The 20,751-nt window shown below is 35.4% G+C and overlaps 1 protein-coding gene across 8 annotated transcripts in view; it reads left to right on the top strand.

The window, feature by feature from the left end:
• Window positions 1–20,751, top strand: part of LOC110458682 (PH domain leucine-rich repeat-containing protein phosphatase 2-like) — a 78,829-nt gene that overhangs the window by 31,887 nt on the left and 26,191 nt on the right. Inside the window, exon 1 of one of the 8 annotated variants that reach the window (XM_021510540.1) lies at window positions 4,112–4,367. The exons of 6 other annotated variants lie outside the window; for them this stretch is intronic. Coding sequence is in view for 1 of the 2 variants with exons in the window: in XM_021510535.1 (XP_021366210.1) it covers window positions 13,187–13,281 (95 nt within the window). In the remaining variant the exon portion in view is untranslated. Of the gene's footprint in view, window positions 1–4,111; window positions 4,368–11,426; window positions 13,282–20,751 lie in introns of those variants that run through there. One more of the 8 variants, XM_021510535.1, reaches the window with a different exon arrangement.

Raw genomic sequence — 20,751 nt, 5'->3', positions numbered from 1 at the left:
TAAATAATATATAAATATTAAATTCTAACAGTGCAGTCTCTGATACATTTAATCCATCTAGCCCAGCTTTCTACAGAAAGCTTATACCCTTTATCTCTCTATTGTTGGTATTACATAATAGTTTACACAAGGGTGTCCTGTTAAATGTAGGGCTAACAGAAATCTTCATTCTTTCTCCACTTCATGGGTAGCTAATGGGAATATGTGATCACACATTAATGTTTTGCACTTTTTAAATCCTGTAGAAATTGAACCAATTTGTCATCTAACAGGTATTCATTTACTATTCAAGTTTTAACTCTTGAAAGGAGTATTTTACAAAACCAGCCATGCGTAAGGTTTTAAGTTGTGTATTGGCATCACATATAACCTGGCTTGGTTATAAAGTTACAATAAAATAAACATTGTAACTGGAAATAAAGTTGAAAAAGAAACCAATTAGAAACCTTACTTTTACACCAGTTTTGTGGATCTTCACTTTTAATTGAAGATATAAAAGGATTGTGAAACTTACTTCTTTAAGATATTGTGTGCTATATAATATATATATATTCAGTTATTTTCATGGCTCTGAATTTTCACACTTTAAACCCAAATTGAGGAAGTTAAATCTAAATGGATTAAAATTTCGTAATCTGGAGAGATTTCTATTTTTTTCCAGAAATTTGGTTGCCTTCAGTGTCAAAATAACCAGAAAATATACAGTATTTCATGACATACCGGGGTTTAGCTGTATCTATTACATCAGATTTGAACGGCTGATATTTGGATAGGTAAACTTGCCATTATTCTGAGATGTGATTCAACATACAGAAAGATCTAATACAAACAACAAGGAACAATCTCGTAAATCTGTAATCTGTCTCTTACCATGTAAGTAGGTTTACCATAAGAGATTTCCAACCCCTCCCCATCCCCTATCATCTGGAATACTCTCCAACATTCTGTGTCTTAATTACAATGGAAGTAGGTTTACCTTAAGAGATTTCCAACCTGTCCCCATCCCATATCATCTGGAATACTCTCCAACTTTCTGTGTCTTAATTACAATGGAAGTAGGTTTACCTTGAGAGATTTTCAACCCCTCCCCATCCCCTATCATCTGGAATACACTTTACCTGCATGGCAACTTGAATACTCTCCAACCTTTAAAATAAAAATATAGTATTAAAAAAACAATACTGCTGAAAGTGACATACAAAATACTTTTTCTGCTTACAGGGTGTATCGCCTTAGTCAGCACCTTGTTGTACAAAATACTCCTATAAGTCGCCTACAATCTTATTTAATACCATTAACTTAAATTTGCATTTATTTATAATAACCTGTACATATATTTATAACCATTATAAATCTTACAAAAATTGAAAAACAGTATTCCCGTAACTAAGTTTTCATTTTGTGACATTTTCAAGACTAAATAATTGATGTTTGTACTTCATGGTGTTTATTCATTATTTATTACTTATTATGCTCTGTTCAGTTTGGAGGGAACAAGGAGAATAATGAGAAATTCTTGTATACGTTTTACTTCCTTTTAGATATTCAAAAAAAGATAAAGTGTTCCGAGCCTATAGTACGTGGGCCAAGGAGCTCAAGCTTAACCCAATATCTGTATCAGGAAGCAACTGAACTGATTTCCTCTTGGAAAGACGCCAGTTCTTCCCAATGTGCTGGTTCCTGTATATGCAGCTGTGTAGATTGGAGCAGTCAAAAGTAAAATGTCTAGTTCAAGGTCAAGATAGCAATGGCTATTCTGCTGTCAGCATGGTAAAAAAATCTGAGGATTAATGTAACAAATAGCTTCTGATAGCTTCAGAAATGAACTTGTGATATATTTCAGGAAGTAAAAAATACTTAAAAACGGAACAGAATTAACCAGTAAAAGCTTCACATATTAACGATATCCGGAATTAATTGGTTCATACCAAAGGTCACTTGTCTGAATTGAATTTGTTTTCAAGGTTGTAATACATGTTCTGTACTGTATTTATGTAAATCCTATGTAATTAACTCCATGTGAGTAATCAGTTACCTGTTAACAAGCATATCCTGACAATTAAACATGCAGACATGAACATAAATTATCAGATGTGTGAGATACGGGTAGGAGGAAGTCACTGGTTTCATGTCTCCATTACCAGTCTGCTATTCAGGTGAAACTTCGGCCTGCTATGGCGGTATTTGGAAGACCAAAAATATTGCTATAATTATGTAACTTGAGAATCATGTATGCGGTAATCTGTGAGTTTATTGTTGATTGTAAGAGATTACAGTTTGAACTCTGCATATTTTGATAGCTGACCTATGGCCTCCTATGATAGACTGGGAACTCAATACATGTGGACAGGTATATAAAACTAGTCGGTGGGTGAGCTTGCCCTCAGTTGATCCTGATGGGATTACACCTGAAGATTACGCACTTGCGATTTCTAAACATTGAGGTAAAAACCGAGCCGTCGTTATTAAAATATGACATTTTCACTGAAACGGTGACAACTAAGTCCATTCATCCAGGGGTAGGATTATTTTCTTACTCAACACTTTCTGGTTCGCCAAGGAGGAACACCTGAACACTTTCCCACGACACCTAAATTGTGTACATACCATGCACCATTTCATTTTAAATAGTTATATATTTTTTTTCACAATGTGGTTTTTGAAGTGTGATAAATGTAATGGCTTGGATATTAAGAAATTCCAATGCATGCATGGGCAGGATGTTAGTGTTACGTTTTACATTTATTCCGTTTAATGCAGTATCTAAGATTTATATAGACAAAAATGATAATATAGATATATATCAAATAATAATGTAGCGAATTTGCTATGTAAGCCTGATTTGCTATAGTACTTATTGTAGCTGTAGTACTGGGAACAACAGCTATCGTTGGAGTTCACGATCATGATATAAGGATTTTGAATGAATAGATGGAGATATCTAATAAAGATGATTTCCTGTAATAATCGGACCAGAGTGAGTGTAATGAGGGCAAATTTATCACTGCAACAGATAGTAGGACACAACATTTGTACGTTTTGATAAGTTGAAGGTTGAAAAATATCGTTGGGCAAAAATGAATTTTAATGGTGAAAGGCAGCCGGAATTTTGATTTGGCAAATGTTTCCTGCTGTTCAGTATCTAGAGTAAATTCAATGTTGCATCTGTACATTATTTTACTTTGATATAATTCAAAGTTGAATAATCTGTCTTTAAACTGGAGCTAACATTTCCTATTAGTGTGACCTCTAAATAGTTAATCTGTGATCTCCAAAATACAATGTGTGTACCAAATACATTTAGGTATACTCAAATACTTTAACTGCATTTTACTTTTTGGGAAGCCGAGGTCAGGATTCTAAAATTTGAAGATATCTATCTGACCTTGACCTCTGGAAGACCTTAAATGTTTTAATCTAACATCAATTTCTACATATTTATTTTGTAATGTTTTATTTTTTGCATAAAGAAGAATTATGACATTCATAATATTTATAATCTGTTATTGGATATAGAAAATATTTTTATGTACGGTTTTGGATTAAGCCGTCAATTTGATTTGTAGCAAGTTTAATGTTGGTATAAAATATCTACAAAATGAAAGATTGTCTGCCTGTCATAAATAAGGTGATAGGAATCAAAGTGGATGATAATGGAGTTTTAGGTTACTTAAAAGTAGCGTATCTTAATTCTATAGCATTGAAATCCCTGTCTAGGATTTAGGACCTGAGTGCTGGTCCAGTCACATATACATTAATGTTAAATATCCCAGTCACTTTAACCTGTACAAATGTATTTATTAACGCCATGCAGGACCACAACTAAAACATCCTTTATCAAACGTAGTCCCGTCACAGAGTGTCCCATTCCATAGGTAGTGCTGCATTACCTGCCAATGACAAAATCTGACACATTTTAGGTTCTGTACGGCTGGACACAAAGGCCGGAGTGTACCGGCCACCGTCAATTGAGTCGTCCAGGTATTAGTACTGTAACTGTGACCGGTGGGGAGAGAATTGCCTGACACCCTAAGTGTCGTCGGATCTGATAACTGGATTTAAATGACTTCTTATGGGGCTTTGTTTGTCCAATTTGTATTGATAGTGGGCAAAAGGTCTACAAGTAATACACTTGCTGCCGTGTACTGACAGTGTTGCCGAACCTACATAGGAAACTATATAGCTGAGGAAATATGTAGCGGAATTCCAAGGATAACGTATCGGAAGGGATCAATTTCACGTGTAGATAAATCACAGGGAAGGCCATCTATTGCCTGAAGGTATTTTGAAGTGTTGTGACTGGTGGATGAGATTTGTAATCCGTAAAAACAAGTCTAGCGTTGCTCTGTAACCCAGTGTCTGACAAGGTGAGATTTAATTAACATGTTACATAATTGATGTGGGACTGAATGTACACTTTTTGTAATCTTCTTCCTTCTCAGAGCTTATCTATTCGACCACATTATCCAATCATTGTCTATACAATTCACAAGTTGAAATCAGAAACATAGAGTAGACATATTTGTGGGATGAGGGTGTTTTTGTGAAGAAGACTTTCTATTTTTGTACTGTTTGATATATATTTGTCATTAAAATGGGAGAAGACAATTTAGAATTATGTAATACAAAAGTCTGATATGGACCAAATCAGTTATTGTCACTTCTGCTTATCAATCGTAATACATGTAATTAAGAAACTTTAAAAAAAAATCATATTTACAAACCTGAAGTTACCAGGGTAAACAGCATTCAAAATTAAAAAATCTTCTGGTATACAATATTCTACATGTACATACATTTATTCTTAGTTACTCATTAACTTTCTACAAGTATCAATGGGTTTTTTCCTGGAAAATATTGCTGATATTAAGTTGATAATTGTTTAAACCAATCTTTATGGTGATTGCAATGTGCACTTCACAAAATTCAGTTTGAATCCAATCAAAAAGGTAATAGATTTTTTTTCTTTTCTATACAATAGTTGAAAGATCTTGGAGTCCCCCGAATGAGATTATTTGTTAAGAATTTTATGATAGTCTTCCATTCCTTATAATATTGTCCAACTACTTTCTCTGAAACTAGATTTCATAATCCAAAGAAATTTCAATTGATTGAGCTGGTCATTTGTAGATATGCACTTAACCTTATTTTCGAAACTTTAGATTCAAGATGGCTGCCATGGCTTCTGATTGGACAGAATTCTGATACTGTCTGATTTCAACAAATTTTCAATGCCTCCGCTAGGAGTCAAACCCCAGGGACCTCTGATATTACGCTCTACCGAATGAGCTAAAGAGAAATTCTCCCTAGACAAATCGATAGGGAGTGGCTAGTATTTTACCAGGGTGACATACTCCCCCTCCAGGGGTCATAGCGATTTGTTGCAAGTATCACCAAGTATTTTTGTCATATCTCAAGGGTCCCTACATGGGCGCCAATGGAACAGAGGACATTATTTTTTCAATGTCTTCGCTAGGAGTCGAACCCAGGACCTATGGTTTACTAGTCTAACACTCTACCGATTGAACTAAAGAGAAAATCTCCCTAGCCGAATTGGTAGGAAGTGGCTAGTATTTTACCAGGGTGACATTTGCATCATCTACAAATGAAGGGCTTGTTTGGTAACAATTAGAAGTTTTCAATTCGAATAACAAAGATAAATATATAAATGACTGAAACTCAGAAGACAGGGCTATGTTTATATATCGAAGGGTGAATTATCCAGACTTAAAATTGGCTGACAGATAAGTTGTTAAAATACAAAGTCTGATAAAAAATATGATATGTGTTGTATGTTTGTAATACTGATTGTAATTTGATTTGATACGTAATTGGATACAAATGTACTAGATTTACCGATAATAATTTGATTTCATATATAATTGGTGACCAGGTACACAATTACCAGACGATTTTTCAGTAAATGGCTGTTTTTGCTGAATTATTCATACGTACATGTGTCTGTACAGGTATGACCTGGAAATGTACCTCTGTGGCGTCCTCAGGTTTACAATACAGGTGAGGTGTCCCTTTGTAAGGAGCAGTGGGAGGGCTGGCTGGTCTTTAGGACAGGGGGAGGACCACCATTACTGTCCCTACAATTACCTACCCGGTCCCGTCGTCGCACCTATTCCTCAGGCTGACTGACTATCTCATTATCACAGTGAGAAGAAGTATTGCTATTTCCCTCTAGCTTTCCTCACCCTTTCTCTGTAGGTAGGTGGTAGCTGTCATTTCTAACATGACCAGGAAGACTTGACCTTGATTTGTAAGGTAGCAATTCTATACCTTGAACAAAAGTCTCCATTGATGAATGTTTTTATGAACTATGTATGAACTACTTTTACATGAATAAAGGCTATTTTTGTGCTTTAACTGCTGATGATGCTGAGACACTAAGAGTTCGCCAAATGAAAACAATGGTAATCACCAATTAAGATTGAATAACATCAGTTTATAAACTGCTAGGATGTGAATTCCTTAAATGTTTGTTTGATGTTGTTCCTCTAGATCTGTTCATACATCCATACAACAATTCTTGTTATTGCTGCTTCTAAAGAGCTATGCAGATCTATTGAAATTTCATGTGTAGGTTCAATTTGATTCATATATGTGCATTATCAGTTTTGAGATTGGTTGGGAAAAACAAGATGGTAGTCAGGTGGCCATCTTGGATTTTGAAAATTCTATTTTGTTAATTATCACTTGTTTCCAAAGAATTACTGGAGGGATCTTTTCAAATTTCATAAGGTTTCTCATGATCCTAAGTTTGCATGTTTAATTTTTAGACTGTTTGAAGTAAACCATGGCTGCTTGGAGGTGACCGTTAAAGTTTGTTATTGATACTCTCAAAAGTCGTTCAAGAATCTTTCTCAAATTTCATTTGTATAGGTTCCCCTTTGTCGTTGATGAGGTTTCCAGCCTAGTTCTAAGCTACTAGTAATGATAGATGATGCTTTAATTCGGTCGGTTATCAGCATATCCTGTTTACTTTCTAGGCGGTCCACCGGACTCAATACCAGTGGTCATTAACCTACAGATACAGAGCAATGGTTTAGGTGATGATCAGGGATTTGTATTTAGATTTGGTGTCTTTGGTATTTACTGTCAGGACTTACTGCTTGAAATTTTCTTCATGGTCACAACATCTTAAAGAAATGTTGGCATTATACTAGACATTTGTGAACCAGTTGCAGTGTCAAATAGGAGAGAAGGTCATAAAAACTTCAAAAAATATTCATGTTCAAGTCCAGGACTACGCTTATTTTAGCCACAGCTGACATTGCTATCTTGTTGATAGTTCTGTCTGATAGAATTATTGATTTGAATTCTGAAGGTCCCTGCCCTTAAACAGGTTACCACTGCTCCAGGACCCTCAGCATACATGATGATATGTCAATTCTTACTCTGTAGACCAATATCTCAAAGATGGTTTACTCCTTCCTCAACACAGGCTTAATTGAGACTAGAGTTGCTGTGTTTTTTTTGTTTTCTCGATTTTATATTAATGAAGGAGGGACACAAGTGTTAATATATGAGGTACAGGAAACAGTGTAACCATTGTGAAGGGGTCCACATGTGGTTCAGGCAACTGGCATATCATTATAGAGAAACTCAGAATTGTCTTCCTTTGTCATCCCTTTCCTCTTCATTATTTTCCCTTCAGTTCTTACCTCTTGAGTTTAGTTTTTTAGTTCTGAAAAAGCATTTTATTTGATTATCATATCACAATCACGATCACATTCCAAATCATAAAGGGTAAGCAAAAAGAATTATTCAATTTTTGCAGGAAATAATTACAAAAGTAATGTAACTTAATTACAAAAGTGATGTAACGTAATTACAAAAGTGATGTAATGTAATTACAAAATTTATATAACTTAGTTCAACAGAAGCAACAATTTGTTTTTCGTTTCATTTTGGCAGAATTTTTTAGTTGGTGGATATATTCTAGTGAAAGCAGTTGATCAGATATTCTGTAGTGATTATTCTCTAAGGTGAAAAGGTTCAAGTGACAAAATCTGTTTGTACAAGTTTTCTTTGTCTGAAGAATGCGCTTTAAGTACAAATAAAATGAACCCATTTCCTTTCATGATCCACCATTAACGTAGTTCTATATTAGCAAATTGGTTTGATCTGTCTTTTGGAATTCAGCAATGTAAATGTTTGCCCTGTTTAAAGCTGTTTAGCAGGACCTAGACGCCCGCATTATAGACTGTTGTGTGATTTTATAGTTGATGTGTATCTTTAAGATTTACTATTAAGGGGTCTGCGGTGCATTTCTCTGAAGCTAATGAAGTTTGTATTGTCAGGCAGGGTGTTGATATGGGCGTCTGTTGGAACTCAATCCTCCCGTAGGATCAACTCTTTCTGTGTTTCCAAACAAAGGAGTTTTTCTTCTAGAAGACAATTAGGAACCACCAGTTTCCCCTGAAAGAATTGCCAAATGGTATTCCACCCGATGATCTCAAGGTGACCATGGTTCTTCGAGTTTAATACATTTTCTAAAATTGATTTAGTGCTGGGATTTTTTTGGCATGAGGTGTGTGACATTCTTCATTATGGGCGGACACATGGAAGGTTATTGACTAGACCCTCAAAGATTTACAGGAGGACTGCTTCATATTGTATTTCATGTTAATCAATCAGTGATTTCAATTTGTAAATCTTATACAAAGAAACTTGTGTCCTAAAGAACACAACAGTTGCATTGGATACAAGAACCAGTGTAATATTCCAGATTTAAGATGGCAATTTTCTACAGACATTTTGACAAGGATCCCTGACCCATGTACTGCACTGTGGTTTTTCCTATATATATACAGTAATTACCTCCCCTTCACTTCTGTTTGGATATAACTGTAGCAGAGTTGGGTCAGGACACTTCCATTGATCGGTTAGAGAGATTGTGTACCTGACCCAGGGTTCCGATCCCAGTCAGTACAGTCCCCCTCAAGTTTTACAATCAGAACACTATTGTTCATTAATTTTGTTTATTTAACATCTTATATTTTTTCATAACAGTGCCACAAGGTATACTTTTCTTTTCAAAAATGATTCATCAAAGCTATTATAAGTCATGCTGGAAAAATATTTTTCGAATGCATAGTTTCCGTTTTTGACAGTGGTAAGGGGATCCGTTATTGTTTAAACACAATATATACCTATTAGGTTATATGAGTTGAATGTCTCATCATGGACTAATGTCTGTTATATAAAAGGAGAGAAACAATTCCTGAATCCAGGTTTACATAGCTGTACTGATGCCTATGTCTGTCATGTTCGAAATATTATACATGTACAATTTTAAAATGTTGTATATGGTATAGATATATCTTTAAACACATAAGTTCCTGAGATACAAGTACAATTTTCAAAAAAAGCTATTTTAAAAGTTTCTAGACCAAATGTTGTCATTGATGATGGAACTGACATTTACATAAATTGTGTATTGTTGAACACGATCGTTACATATTTATCCCCTTACTTCATGGAGATTTAAATCAGAGGTTTTAAGAGCTTTAGAATATGTGCACATAATGCCTTATGAATTGATATTTTATAATTGCTGTGGTATAATGTATTAGATCATTGTTCTGTTACAATACAGAAGAAAGGATCATAACATTTCTGACTGACAGTTGTTTAAAGTACATAATGGAGACCTGTGTTAAGATATGCAAACATATTTTCGGTTCCCAAGGCGTGTATACATGTATAAGGAAAACGCGGATGTATTTGTTATTCACAAAAGGGTATATTAAAAGTAGTAGTATTGAGTTACATCATTTTGTGAGAAAGATGACAGGTCTAGTCGTCGGACAGGCCATTCACCAATCTTGTGACGTCCTTATACTTCTGGGTCTCTAAACTATTACAAGCATGACTAGATCCATGGAGTTTTAAAGGACGGCAAATATGCCTTTCAAATCTCTTCAATGAGCTGTGAAAGAGTGCCCAGCTCTGAGATTACTAATTTAATATACTATTAAAAGGTAAATGCCCCTTGTAACGTTTAGTATATAGTAAAGGGTGGGAAATGCTGTGTAAAAGTATAATTTCTGTGTATGTGGGTATAGAGAAGATATGCCAGTACTGAACCTTATACAACCACTTTCAGTTGCATGATTCAGGTTTTTTATTAATATACAATTTTTCTGTGTTTTAGAATTACAAAATTAAACGTTATTTATTTTACAACTATTATAATCCAAGAAGTTAATCCATCTTGTCACCCTGGATGGAAGAATAGAGTTAAACGGGTCTAAATGTGTGAGAAAACGAGAGTACCAGGAGGATCCCCATGTAGTTCAACAGGTGATCCCAAATTCACATCCAATAGGAGAATGGGATCCCAGCCATCTTATATAATGAAAGGCAAAAGAGCTATCCACTTTTCCACCAGATCACCCAGCTTAACTTCATCACTTTAGAGAAGCACAACATTTTTGAATGTCTCCCAATGTCCGGTTCATAACTTACCGAGGAGTAACAAAAGACTCCCTGGGTTATGAACTCCAGGTTTTTGTACCCAAACACAGGTAAACATTTCTTTGAAAAGTTTTGGTGATGGTCCAAATGAAGTGGTATTAATTTGAGATCAACTCAAAAAATAATAGGAGAAAACTGATGTTTCAAGACACTGTGACAATAAGTGGAATGTGACATTAAGTGGAAAATGATATTAAGAGACTTGATAATATGAGGAATACTTAAGCTGGCTGTCATTAAAACTAATTCATTGTACAGGGGATGAATCAGACTGGGGTAATCCCTATAATTTACCCCCTGTAACTCTTCAGGACAAGAAATGATATCCCTGTAATATATCCTCAATGAGGAGAGATGTATATTCCCAATGAGGAGAGATGTATATCTCCCATGAGGAGAGATGTACACTGTTTATCCCTGTAATATATCCCCCCATGAGGAGAGCTGTACATCTCTATTATATATCCCCCATGATGTTTGAGTGATTACCTCATTTGTCACTATACTAGACTCCAGTCCCAGCACTGTCAGTACCTATTTGTGTATTCAGTGACACAATTCAAACATACAAACAGGTTCTCCATTCCTTAAAAGCTTTTCTTCGGTCAATAAAGTGACCACTTTTGAATGGACACTTTCTCTAATTAACTGTGGGTTGGTAGGTTTAAGGTTTTAGCGAGACAGCCGGTGGGTCAAAAGACTTTTAATATGTGGACATGCCAATGCTATTACGAGCATAAGTATCCACAAGTTCTAGAGTAAACACACGACGGATATTCAGAGTTAAATTACATAAGTTTTCAATTTAACAGTAGAAGTTTAACGTTCCATTGGTGTAAAATACACGTATAGCATGCAAGAAGTTTACTTTAACTTGCATGGATTGTAATAGTTAGTCTGGGAACATGATCCGTGGAATTTATATCAGGGAAGGAGGGTGGCGATGGTGAGGATAGCGGCTGGATGTGTATTGTGTGTGGTGTGTGATCGCCGAGGCGTAGCGCTGCGTTGTTTGTTAGAGAGTAGGTAGACTGTACAATGAATGTTCGATCAAGCATAACCTATACTCTACCTACACACAGAGGCTGTGGAGCTGTCTGTAAAAACATGGACAAAACCATCGAAATACGACACAATTGTACGGAGGTGTTCGATTAATCTGCTGTCAGACATGGAGCAGTGTTTTTATGTACCTGTCAGTTATATCATTGTGTATGATTATACTGTACTGAATAACATTTCCTCTTTTGACGCGGTGGACACATAACATTAAGTGTCACAGGCATGTTCACTGAACGAATCGTCGGTTACTTCATTGACCGGTGTTGGATATCTGCGGAGAAATCTACTGGATGATGTCACCTTCGATCTGATTGGGGTACACAAACATTTGATAACAGTAATTTCGTACATGTTTAAGTTTCTAAAGTTTAAAAAACATTTGTAGTAAGCCTTTTGGAACTTGAATTTATTAATGATTTGTATGATTGCTGAGGCTTTTGTCCGATGTTATTTCTAAAGGTTAGAATTAAGTCCTAATAGATTACTACTGAACCGATTGAGCGACCAGGCCAGGAACTTTAAAGACAGCCGATACAGCCTGATTACCTGGGTGGACTTCCTATAGGGATGAGAAAAGCCATGCTCTGGTAACTTACAAACAAAACCAGGGATGTATGTCTCTTCCTAGATCACCTTATGGAATCTTGGCAATGTTTACATTGTACGGGACCCAACTTTTTAATTTCAATTTTATCTGTGCTGTGACATGACATCGCTGTGTAGGGCCAGGCTGTATATATGGAAGCACAGGAGAGGATAATGAGTAAAGTTAGTGATCTCTGCCTCTAATCTGGTGATCTTTTGTTGGAATTGACTGACAGCTGAACAGGTACTAAGGATTATGTTATTGTAAGGATGACATTGGCCGTGGAGGGTCAGCAACAGTGTGTCCTCCATTTTTCCCATTGTGACATCAATAGCCAGTACCTCTCGCGATCTCCATTGTCACTTACCTGTTTTTCTGTGGATATTCTTTATTGTGTGTGGATATCTTTAGAAATCTTAGTGCACTTCCGTGCTGAAGCGGTGGATATTTTTTAAAGACTTATAAGTGCACTTCCATTGTGTAACGGGATATACATGTAAAAATTAATTAACTGTGCTTTACAAAGAATATACAGACTGTTACAGGAAGGTGAGAAAACTTTGTTCACAGTGAGTGACTGTCACATACTGTACTGGACCAGGTCAAGGTTGGATGTGTTCTCAGTGTGGTGGTACCTGGTGGCTATAATGTGACCAGTCTCTAGTGGATCACTTTTAAACTTCTGTAGAATTATCTTGTTTGTAATCATAATGGATATTGGTGTGGTTTAGATGGGTTTAATGGATGACAATACCGAAGTGGATATACATTTCCTGACTTGTGTGCCCTGAGGAATTTATAACCAGGCATCAACATACTGTTTTTCGCACTATTCTAGAATCTTAATATTTATAACGACACTGGTGACATTCACCGGGTGACCACTGCAAGTATCGTCATGAGGAAAAAGACAGATTATTTTACAAGTTAACAGAGATAGGAATCAAATACTACCAGAGGAATCTGTATACAGGCACAGAAAAGGGAGGAGGGATGTAGTTGTGTATTCCTGGAGATGTGAGACAGACAAACTCGGTAAAATTCATCATGGATATGGAATCCCAGGATACAGTGTCCCCGCTCCCATCCCTGCCAGGGCGCTCCTACAACTACAAACATGTCATACTTCCCTTCAGTCGGCGGTAAGGTTTCAGGTTTGATTGATAAGGTATTTTGTGATAATATATCAGAGAAGTATTAATTTCTACACTGACTTAAACATGTTTACTATAAACTTGTATTCATAACAACTTGTATTTTCGTCCCCGGTCAAGATTTATCTCAGGAGGATCTTACTGTAAATTGTAATCATGTAAGGATTGACCTTCATTTTGACGGCATATACGGTAGTATGAACGCAGTTGGCAACGAACATATATGGTGCCTGTTATTGCTGCATAAAGAATATGTTCATTTGCTGTCCTTGAATTTTATAAGCTAATTTATACACAATCACAGTTTAGGAGAGACGTTTATATGAACCATTGTCTTAATTATGTCCTTTGTAGTTTGTTAAAACCTTATTTGTTCTTGTGATTTTCAAAACAAAAAAAATGATTAAAGATAAGGGCATTAATTAGAGGAAGGAAATTAAAAACCCTTGATGGAACGGATGCTGGAAAAATAATAACAAGTATTTATGGTATATAAACAAATTTTGTTTAGTTGAGTATTTTCTGATGTGTGTGTTTTTGACACTGATTGAGGTAGACAATGGTCAATACAGTATAAAAAGACAGGAAATATTGTCTAGATCAATGTAAATGTTCTTGGTTTAGATCATATGACAGGTAATTAACTATATGAAACTTATAAAGAAAATAACAGTGACAAATCATGTGCTCGCCTCTTTACAGAAACAATTGCTACGTACAATATTGTAAGATTATGTTTATTAACTAGCTCTGGTTAAGTACGAGTTCTGTTATTGCTATTTAAGTGAAGGACACAATTCTGCACTCTTTGTTGATGTATTATTGTTTTGCCGAGGATAGAAATACATATACATGTACCAATATCTGTATGTATATTGGACTTAGACAAATGTTGTTAAAAGTTGGTGTTGTATATTGAGATTTGAATTATACCAATATCTTTCTGTATAAATGTACATGGAAGTTGGACAAATGTTGATAAATGTTCAGGTGCAGTATGAGATTTGAATTTTCTAAATGTATACAGCTAATGGTATCATTTTCCTTTAAGGAGATCAATGTTTGTATGTTCTAAATAGTGTGTTTTACTTTAGGGCATGTTCCTGATTGTGACATACAATTAAAAGACCTTCCTGGCATGATTTGCAAAAACAAATGTATCTTTTTCATAAAGATGTCTTAGGAACGCTTCTATATGTTGAGGTTGACTTAAAGAGATGTATTCCTACGATTTGATAGATGGAAAACATGGCTGTGTGCCTTAATTGGCTGAAATTGTCATGAAAGTATCAGACTTTGGTTATGGTTATAGATCTGGCGGTATTGGACTGATTTCAAAATTCTGTTTAATAATTATGATATCTGATTATTTGAAGTTACAATCACTAGTGTTAATTGGCATCTACAGTAGGACATCTGACCTCCCCCCCCNAGCCTGGCTGGTCTGCCCTAACACACACACTCAGCTTCTCATTGCTTGCTCTTGCATTCCAATTCAATTTTTCTGTTTGAGGCATGTGTTAAGACGTGAAATAGATATTACATACATTAATTGTTGTTAGGTAAAAAAGCCTAGTACAATGCATAATTTGGAACAGAGTTTATTTTCATAGCATCAAACAAGTTGAATTTAACAGCTGGAGTGATTGCTGAACAACAGAGATTAAATGAAACTGAATTTGTTGTCATTAAAAATACAAAATACACTTGTTATTGATATTAATTAAACGGTTTCAAATGAATCTTAGATGAAAAGCATACAGTATAGGTCAAAGGTCAAGGTCACAAAAATTGAAAGCATATTTGTTGATTTGTTCAAAACCACTTCACTCCTGCAATGACGTAGTGTAATATATTGATATTCTTTGTAGCAATATTGTCACCTCTGACACTGACACAATTGATACCTGTGAGTCGATGTCGGAGTGGTGGTACACAGACTTATATCATAAAGCATACCTGCAATATGAGACAGCATTTTCAGTTATTTTAGTTGTATGAGTCAGATTACAGTTAAAATTTTATGACTTTTTAGCTAAATTTTCAAAAACAACTATGAACTTCGAGACAGCTGCATTACTTGTACATATATTGTGCGTTTTGATTGTTGTATCACAATGATACAGGTGGGGTTCTTTCATTTCTTAAAAATGTTAAAAATAACTTTCAGAACATTGTTGTATGCTAATCATGCAGAAAGCTGTTATAATGGGAGTTTTCTGGAACAAACACAATTTTATGATTATTGTTGCAGCACAGCATTTGTAATGCTGATGTTTTTTTCTGAGTTTTATGGAAAAAGTGTTGAGGTATTCATAATTAATACATAGTATAAATTGAATGTAAATATTCAAAATTCTGACATTTTTCAAAGTTACATTTTACAGCTGTTAGATTTATTACAACTTGTCAATGTACAGGTTCATTTTAATTTGTTTTCAAAAACTAGGAGAACAGGAAACCTGTGTTTGATGTGAGATATTACTACTTTATGCGAGTTTGAAGAAAACAGGTTTATAAGAGAGAAAAAAATGTTATTGAAAAATTAGTCCATAATTTTATTTTGTTGACTGACATAGTGGTATGACTGGAAAGTGGTGTGCGTGTGTGTGTGTGTATAGAAAGTACATTCTGTCTGAAGAGATTCACATGTTGGTTGTATATAATGACAGACATTTAAATTACTTAAAATACCCCAGACAGTCCTATGTGATTAAATATGGCACTTGACAAAAAGAGAGGCTTGTCTGTCTGTTTGTCTGTCTGTTTTGTCTTATTGCACTATTCTTCTTAAGAATGAAATTTTACATGCATATCTGAACTATCGTCTTAACCTGTAAAACGTGACTACCGTGCTGCTTCTACTCCTATTAAGAGAATTAAAACCCATGGATTATTCAGCTTAACAAGTGTTTAAGTCTGTCTACTATATCTGAAGTGTAAATGGACTTCAACACAAATTTGCCAATATCTTTATATGCATGGTGCACCCACTGCATATGAAAGATAATATATGTATATGTGTTGTACTTAAAGAGATTCCATCTGTTGATCAGAGCACCCTTAATGACGGAGGTTGGGATTCCCACAACAACGATTGTTTTTAATGATATTAAGAGAGTTATGGCCCTTTATTTATTTATTTTACCCAAACAAAACCAGATGTTCAGGTGTAATTGTTGTCCTATCATTGCATGCTAATCATGAAAATGTCAAAAAGTTTCAAACAAAATTATATTTGCAAACCTCTTACCTATTATATGAACCTGTACATGCGCAACCATCATATTTTAATCTGTAACGGGGAAAGAGTCATGGCCCTTGATTTAGTTATACTGTACTACATATATGAATGCAGTATCTTTCTTCATACATTAATCAGTAGTGTAGAATGAGTAGTTATGGGTTCTCTTGGAAAAAATGAAGACTTATTAGAACAGGTTTTCCTTTTGTATATCATGTTTGTTTGGGTGGTTTTACATCGGCTTCATTACTGAGTAGTTTGGTTATCCAGTAGACAAGCAAATATCATCTTCAAAGATTTAGTTTTGGTGGTCAATAGAATGGTATTGGTGTCATACAGGAGGTTTTAGTTTTATATTAGTTGGCCTCTGGATTACTGTTCTAGTTTTAACTAAGTAAGGACAATGCTGTAGTACTAAGGATGTGTTGGACTAGGCCTTATAGGGACACAGAAGCCTGATGGTGACACATTAGGGTGTGTGGTTAACTCGTAGGAGTAGTAGGTAACCACATAAATACATCTCAGACTTCTACCGACATCCCCAGCGGAACTATATATCTGGTGTATCACATTCCTCTGAATCACCTGTCTACCCTTAAGAAAAAAACAGTTTGCTATTTTACTGCCAAAAACAGTAAGTATTTTCAAATTCCTTTGTGAAAAAAGAAATGAGTCATCATTATGTTAGAGGCTTGGGTGTGGATAGATACTGAAGAATATTGCTGATTGTTAAGACTATTTGTATAATTCTTTATATATATTCAAACTCATTTACCCCTGAAGACGCATTTGAACCCCTCCAATTCAAAGTTTGGAATAGTTCATTATGAAATTTCAGGGGTTAATGAGTTAAAATCTAGGTGCTAAATGTACACACAGTTTAAGTTCTATTTGTACAAATCGATTGTAAACTTTGTCATAATTACTTTAATACATAAGTGTTGTCATGGATACAAAACAATTTGGAAATCCTAATTGAGAAATTTTTTAACTCTAAACGCTACAATATACAAGATATTTACAATTCTTTGTTATAAAATGTATTGTCAAGCTTATAATTAAGGTGATAGAAAAAGCTTCCCTCAGACTTTGATCTAATGGAGCATCATGGTCTATCATTTTATGTGACCTCTTGTTAGTGTTTTTTATTGCCATTATCTTGAAAATCTGTTCATTTCTTAAAAGATGGGTAATAAATCTTCACAGATGCACTTGAGTTTCATAGAGTAAGATGCTCAGAAATTGAGAAAGGGAGTTAGATATATTACTGTAAATAGAAATCAAATGATCAGTTTTGATTTTAAGAGTGCTTAAAATCTTAAAAGTGCCATTTTAAACAGATGTCTATCTCTCAATATTACATTTTAAAAGACTGTACTGATGGGTTTTTACCAATGTTGATGACACTGAACTGTGCCTGCTGCTTTTGTTCATTGGTATCAAGGTAATGTTAAGGGTGACTGAATGTGACATAAAGTACACTCAGGGATAATGACTCAATATCACAAATCCTTGACTGTTCTCACTGGCTGATGATCCAGTTCCAGTGAATTTGAATATTAAAAAACATCCTTGAATTTTGAGAATCGGAATAGCTCAATGTTGGATGATTAAGTGGGTCAAATATTGAAGTGAACTTGAGGCAGGGATGTCCGTTTGGATATATAAACATACGTAGGTGCATGGATGTCCGTTTGGATATATAAACATATGTATAGGTACATGGATATTCGTTTTGTATATATATAAACATTCGTAGGTGGGAGTTTGAGGCCTTATCCAATGGCACAGGATGTGACTGTAATGTACAGGTAAAGTATGGTATATCTGTAAATATTGGGAGAGCTAGCCTCAGGATCATTAAACAATCTTAGACCTAAAGGTTTGCTTAGCCAATCATGTATAATGTCACTTTTCATGACGTTATTTGTTCGGTTTTGTTTGTTTGTGTTTTATGTCCTATGAACAGCTATGGTCATTTAAGGACATGCCAGGTTTTGGTGGTGGAGGAAAGCCGGAGTTCCCAGAGAAAAACCACCAACCTAAGGCCAGTACTTGGTGACTGCCCAGTCAAACCTGTGACCGTGTGGTGGAGGGCCAGTAGTAGCAAAATATCAGACAACTTAACCACTTAGCTACTTTTATTTGTGATTGGCTATTAAAGTCAAAACTTAGGACAATTTAAACTTCAGATTTTTTTTTATGATCCAGAAGTAGGGCCAGCTGGCCCTAGTTTAGGATCAGCATAGCTAACCTGTGTTTAGAAACAGTGTTATAGTTGGCCTGTGTTTATAAGATCAGTAATGTGCATTTGGTCATCGTTCAGGATCAGCATATTTATATAGCTGCTTGCATGTGTTTAGAATCGGTACAACTGGCCTGTTGTTTAAAGATCAGCACAGCTGGGCATTGTTCAGGATCAGCAAAGCTGACCTGTTTATAGAATCAGTACAACTGTCCTGTGTATAGAATCAGTACAACTGTCCTGTGTATAGAATCAGTACAACTGGCCTGTGTATAGAATCAGTACAACTGGCATGTGTTGAGGATCTTTAGAAGAAGATCTGTATGGCCTGCTGTGCTTCCCACAGATATTAGGGACAGGTTTAAGTACGGCTGTATATTTGGCTTATACAACAGAAGGTCAGGTCACCCTGCAGGGTGGAATTATCTGCTTGCCTTTGTAAGGATTTTATGTTACCTACTAGTCATTAGGTATAATATAAACCTATTTATATTGAGAATTCAAATTGGGATGTGCTGGACTGTTGAAGTTCATCCCTCGGGGAATTGACAATTAAAAGAAGGAGCAAGTTTTGGAATTAATTTTTATTTGTGTAATTTATACCCAGACTTCTTGTCTACCTGTACGTCACACCAGTGAACTAGTTCTTCAGGTCATTGTTAATGTGGCATTAAATCCTAAATCCATCATCACATCTGTCCATTTAGCAGGTTCAGAGGAAAGAAATGGCTAAAATTGATCTCCTGCACCCATTAATTAGTTGTAATATTTTGTCTTTCCATTTTTTATCTTTCTTTTTTGTGTCGCCTGCGAAAAACTGGTGACACATAGGTATTTGCTATGTCGGCGTCAGCATCGTTGTCCGCACAGAGGTTTTCGTGCGATAACTTGAGTTTCCTTGGGCCGATAACACGCAGACTTCATGCAGTGCTTCCTTACCAAAAGTGCTTGCTTGGGATTGCTTTTCAGGTCTGAAGGTCAAAGGTCAAGGTCACTGTTACTATAAATAGAAAACTGTTTTCGTGCGATAACTTGAGTTTCCTTGGGCCGATCAAACTCAAACTTCATGCAATGCTTCCTTACCAAAAGTGCTTGCTTGGGATAGCTTTTCAGGTCCGGTTTTCTTTTCAACTGTATACTGGACGGCTTCGATCTACCACTTGACCCACCGTGTATACCTCTGAAATGCCATCTTGCTCCAAATGTCATTGACAACACTAGCTGTTTAACATCATAATCCACAAGTTTATTCATTTATTTATGGGAAACCATCCGACAAATCATTCAAATTAAACTTGGAATTGAGACAATGAGTATCCATAGCAAGTTTCTTAAAACTCAGAGTATTCTTCCCAGAATAACAGATTATATAACAAAATGATGCCATCCAAAAACATAATCTATGATTATTGCTTACTTTTAACATTATTTCTTGAAATGAAAAGTATAACTTTTTCTTCGTCATCTCCTAGTTTCCTGTGCAGGCGACACATCCACTGCCATGGAATTCTTGTTTGTAATATCTCTCAGGTTAGCCCATTGTCAGAAAATTGTAACTGGTAAGGATGTCATGCTGATGTGTTGAAGCTCTAGCAATTCAGTGTTGTAGCACTTGAGCATTGCCCTAATAATGAGTACTCTGATTAAAGGTGGAAACTGTTATCAAATGACCTGAGCTGTACTATATATGTCGTGATGATGAAAACTCTCTAACTTACACAATGTACCTCAACTTTGTGAAACATCTCACTGAAGATTTGACACACATTACCAGTAAAACAATCAGGACAGAAGAGTCCACCACTTAATTTCTGTTCTATGATTGTGTACCTTTATCATTAGAAATAATATCGATGATATGAATTGTAAGGGGTTTTGTATTACGATATGACAATGTTGTGGCAGTCAGAAGCCTTGTATATATACCACTAGTAATATTGGCCTGTAGAGTGATTTTGCCCTTGTGTAA

Source organism: Mizuhopecten yessoensis, unplaced genomic scaffold (assembly GCF_002113885.1).
Source record: "Mizuhopecten yessoensis strain PY_sf001 unplaced genomic scaffold, ASM211388v2 scaffold9687, whole genome shotgun sequence".
NCBI classification, from domain to species: Eukaryota; Metazoa; Mollusca; class Bivalvia; order Pectinida; family Pectinidae; genus Mizuhopecten; species Mizuhopecten yessoensis.
Note: the sequence above shows the minus strand (reverse complement) of the source record. Positions and strands in the feature narration are given on the sequence as shown.